At 28.3% G+C, this 5010-nt stretch overlaps 1 protein-coding gene across 1 annotated transcript; it reads right to left on the reverse strand.

The window, feature by feature from the left end:
- Window positions 1–1032: 1032 nt before the first annotated feature.
- Window positions 1033–1713, reverse strand: LOC127099352 (uncharacterized). Its single transcript, XM_051037383.1, has one exon. It carries the CDS (start codon window positions 1711–1713, stop codon window positions 1033–1035), a length of 681 nt encoding a protein of 226 aa, XP_050893340.1.
- Window positions 1714–5010: the final 3297 nt, after the last annotated feature.

Genomic DNA, 5010 nt, shown 5'->3' on the forward strand with positions numbered 1-5010 from the left:
AACTCATTCCGCTTTCAACATGCATATTTCATTCTTCAAAAGTTAATATTGTATATTAAAAATTTTGGTTTAAAGATTAATGTAAAGATTCATTTTATCAAGTAAATTATAAGTTTGAATCTTAACATTTATCTTTAATGCTAAAATTTTAAGGTGTAAGATAAATGAATGAATATATTGTACACAAAGTGTATCTGAGATTGTAAAGATTGCGACTTTCTTTAAAAACTGAACTTTGTAAAAAATAAATTCTCTTTGACTTTGAGAACGTCACTTTTCACTATGATTAAAAATGACTATGGTGAAAAGTATTTTAATTTTTATATAACTATAGAAATTAAGGGATATTTCCCTTTTTTAATAGAAAAAATATAAAAATGTTTGGATTGAATTCAAAGTCGATAAGGCCTTAATACAATACTATGGTTAATACAATACTATGGTTATTTGTATGGATCGTAGAAAAGTTTTTTAATAATAAAAATATAGACGTTTAAATAAGAGTTATTATTTTAGTTGATTCAATAGTCTAAATAATAATATATTATATGATATGTGTATTTTGCAATAATGAAAGATCAAACCATGCTGATGTCTGTTTTGAAAGTTGCAAATGAAGGAAAAACAAATGAATGATAAAGCATTCTTTATTGTAAGTATAAGAACAATAAAATAGCATAAATTTACTCATATATGGGATGATTTCGACACAATGTTGACTATCTACACATATATTTATCCATTGAAAGATGCATTATTTATATATGCTAGCCTATTGTCTCAACAACAAACTTCAGTCATAGGTTGCTTTTAAATATATCAATGTATAGTTTTAGTTCCTCTAATTGTTTTAAAATTTTCTTATCAATTTTAATTATTAAATTTTACAAAAGTTCATGTTTCATGTTTTTAAGTGAATTTTTTTAATGACATGATATTGATAAACTCTTAAAACAAATCAATGATAATATACTTTTAATAAAAATATAGAAAGCATCAAGAAAAATAATGAAAATATAGAAGTCATAATATTCAAATTATTTCACAGTTACAACGACACAATAGACACGAATAAGACAATTGATGAGTGTTGCATTTCTTAAACCACCTAAAAATGCATTCTTTATGAAAAATATGCAAACACTTTGTCGTAATAAGTTCTGGTTTAGATTCATTTGAAAAGTCTTCCAAACAAATTGAACATTGTTTTGCAGAATAATGATCAATAGTATGATACTTTGTAACTTCCTCTAATCGATCCAAAACAAGTTGAGATGCTGCACAGACATGTGGATGACATTCTTGAGACATAACATTATCCACTTGAATAGGCCATGTGGTCAAACGGAGCATCACATGCATCTCTAAAACATCACGACCTTCCACATTTTCTTCTACCATTTGCCTAACAGCACCACCAATGGCCGGAATAATTGTTTCTAATATAGGATGTGGAATAGGCAGACAGGAAAAAGATTCGTATAAAGAGATATTTCCATCTTCATTCACAATTGTTGTGCGATTATTGCTGCATAGGTTGTTAGTAGAAATCCAAAAGTTTTGATTAACGGTAGTTGTAAAATCATCGATTGAGTTTGTAACATTAATTTGAGAAGGCCAATTTACATTGATCAAATGAAAATGAATGTAAAAATCATCACTTGTAGGATAATCTTGTGGAGTTGTAATGGTTTGTTCTTGAGTAGAATACATATTTAGAGAAAAGTTGAGTTCCATGGATGAAGGATCAAATCTTAGAATGGAAATATAATTGTGAGATTTATTTAGTTGCTAAAACTATTTATGTTATTTATATAGTAAAAGTAAAACCCTTGAAAATTGATTATTTAATGAATAAAGATCCAATCTTTAACGAAAAAATAGGTATAGAAAAACAAACAAAACTTAGAATAAAAACTTCAACTTTGATTCATTTAATGATAACAGCGAAAAAGAAGCCCACACAATAGATATCCTAACAAACTATAGATACAAACAGTTTTTTAAGTATAAAATATTTATAAAACAAATCTAATTTTTTTAGGGAAAAGGATAACACCAAATCCTGATATTAAGTACATTAGCTTCAACCACTAAATCTAAATTTCAAATTTAATAACGTTTGCATATCTTAATTCATAGTACAAACTTGTACTAATTATTTAATTAATAAATTGGTTTTAAAATCTGATTAAGTAGTGGGTCACTTTATTAAAGGTTGGAGTTACTTTAAAAAAAAGTTAATGATTGGATTGATAGACCGTTGATCAAACTGCAAGATGGTTGAAAAACTCAAATTTGGAAAATTATGACATATATATTATATTTTTAATTATAAAAATTGGATAGCTTTATCAATTTTTATAACCAATCCATAGACATAAATGATTTATATATTATAATCGATTATTATAACCAATTATCTTAAACAGTTTATATTATAATAAAATTTATAATTAGTTTTAATTTTTAAAAAAATTAAAATTATTTTTAACAACAACTTTTATAATTTACAAAAAATATTTAAGAAAAAATATTTATTTTCAAAAATTAAAAATCATCTTTTTTTTATATTCAAACAAAAAAATTAATCAGTTTTTTATTTATTTATTTTTTTAAAATTATTTTCTTTTTTCTTTTTTTTAATAAAAAATATTTTCTCCAGATTTCTTTTTTCAAAATAATTTTTTTAAAACAATTATTTTTATTTTTAAGAAGAAAAGAAAGTTTTTTTTTCAATTAAAAAAAAATAATTTGATTTTAATTTTGAATATTGTCTATGAAATTCTGGCACTTTAACTCAGATGTCAAGACTGATGTCCCAACACACAACACAATGTCAAGACAGATGTTAAGACATCATCTGCTGACAGAAACACTTTTACGAAGATAGTAATTATGCAGAATTAAATTGCATAAGATAAAAGACACAATCAATAGTTAACCCAGTTCGGTGCAACTAGGGGTGTTCAAAACCAAACTAACCCAATAGAAAACCGCAAATCAAACCAAACCAAACCGAAACCATAAAAAACCGCATTTGGTTCGAATTCGTTTGGGTCATTTTTAATAAAACCGCACGGTTTGGTTTGGTTTGCGGTTTGTATTTTGCAAACCGAACTAAACCAAACCAAACCGCATTATGTTACAACCCAAAGTTCACTTATCACACATCCAACCCAAACCTCAAACCTAGTATGCCTTAATCTTACAATTACAAACGATTTTCTCTTAATCACACTTAGGGTTTCAATTTCAACCTTCTTAAATCTCTCATAGTAGTATCACACATTCTTCTCATCTTCTTTTCCATGTAGGTCTCGCCTATTCTACTCTAATAAGTCATCTATTATGTTCTTTCTTTTTTATCTTTTATGTTACTATTTTCTCTTCCAATTACATTTTTATTGCACTTTTCTTCTCAATCTCGCATCTCTTATGTTCTTTTTTTCATCTTCTCTAATCTCTCATCTCATATGTTTTGTTTATGTTTTATTATAATGTCTTTGATATTATTTTATGCTACTATTTATATTTGTCTTTTATTCCACTTTTGTCTAATCTGATTTTTTGTATATTTAATGAAACGTTTTTGTCTAAATATGATGAATTTTGATGTTATTTAGTAATGTATGAATATCTAAACACAAAGTTATGTCGTTATTTATAGGAGTATATATGGCTCAATAAAAATATTATAAAAAAACCGAACCAACCCAAACCGCATTGATTTGGTTTGGTTTGGTTTGGTTTTATTTCTAAAAGTCAACCGAACCAAACCGAACCGCATGCTTTTTTCTCTTGCGGTTCGGGTGATTTTTATCGTAAAAATCGCCCAAACTGCACCGCGAACACCCCTAGGTGCAACGTCACCTACATTTGAGGGCTACCAAGTCAGGAAGGAAATCCACTAATAGTATTAGTTCAAAGCCTAAACAATCTCAGTTTACAACTTATCTCCTAATCATTACCCATGCAATTTCTACCTAGAACCCTTCTAGGTAAGACAATCCCCCTCTCACTTCCAATCACAACAGTGATATCCTAAGGCACAAACCAGTGACAGTTACCCAAAATAGAAGATTACACTTCCAAAAACAATACTTGGTTTTGCTTAACAGCTTCAACCAAGAACAATACTCAACTATTTACTTAAAAGCTCATGAGTGAGAATAATAACTTAATATACAATCAAGTAGAATCAGTTAATCTCTATGCATCAAAAGATACATAACGGACGTACAAACAAACACTAAAACCCTAAACCCTTATTTGTGCACACGGTTTCTTCAATGTGAATTCCTCACCAAATTTAGGTTTAGGTAGTCCTTATAAATAGACTTTTACAGTATTGGCTTGGACTCTTCAAATCAGGTTTAATATTCTCTTGTAAATCAGCTGCAAGATCTTCTCCCCAATAATAGGAACAAAGCTATAATATTTCCTAAAAAGTCTCAAAAGATCTTTTTTATGAAATCAAATCAAATTTGCATTGTTCCTAAAACATCCTTGATTTGCTGCGCATATATGAGAACTAGAATCAGATTTTAGCAAATTTAGGTCTATGCCCGATGTTCAATATAGACATAAGGGCAAAAGGGTAATTGTACACATAAGTATTATCACAAAAGGATTTGTCAGATCACATGACATTTTCGTGTCTTGGGTAGTAGTGATGTGTTGCTAGATACCTCTAATTGTTTATTATGTTAAATACATGATTTAATATAATTATCAATGTCGCGAAAACCTACAGGGTCACATACAAAAAGACAGATTGATGAGAGATAGAGTAAATAAGGAACACCGTAAGGTACGATGCACTTAAGTGAATTGTAGAACATCGTAAGGTACGGTGCACTTAAGTAGAATACGAAATATGGTAACGTAACATGCGCTAAAGTGATTTTGGTATATCATAAGATATGGGCCACATACACTTAAGTGAGCTTTTTATCTTGCAGCCCATACAAGTGGTTCTATAAATAGAACCCTTGTGCATAAGCATTG

Source organism: Lathyrus oleraceus, chromosome 1 (assembly GCF_024323335.1).
Source record: "Lathyrus oleraceus cultivar Zhongwan6 chromosome 1, CAAS_Psat_ZW6_1.0, whole genome shotgun sequence".
Classification (NCBI taxonomy): domain Eukaryota; kingdom Viridiplantae; phylum Streptophyta; class Magnoliopsida; order Fabales; family Fabaceae; genus Lathyrus; species Lathyrus oleraceus.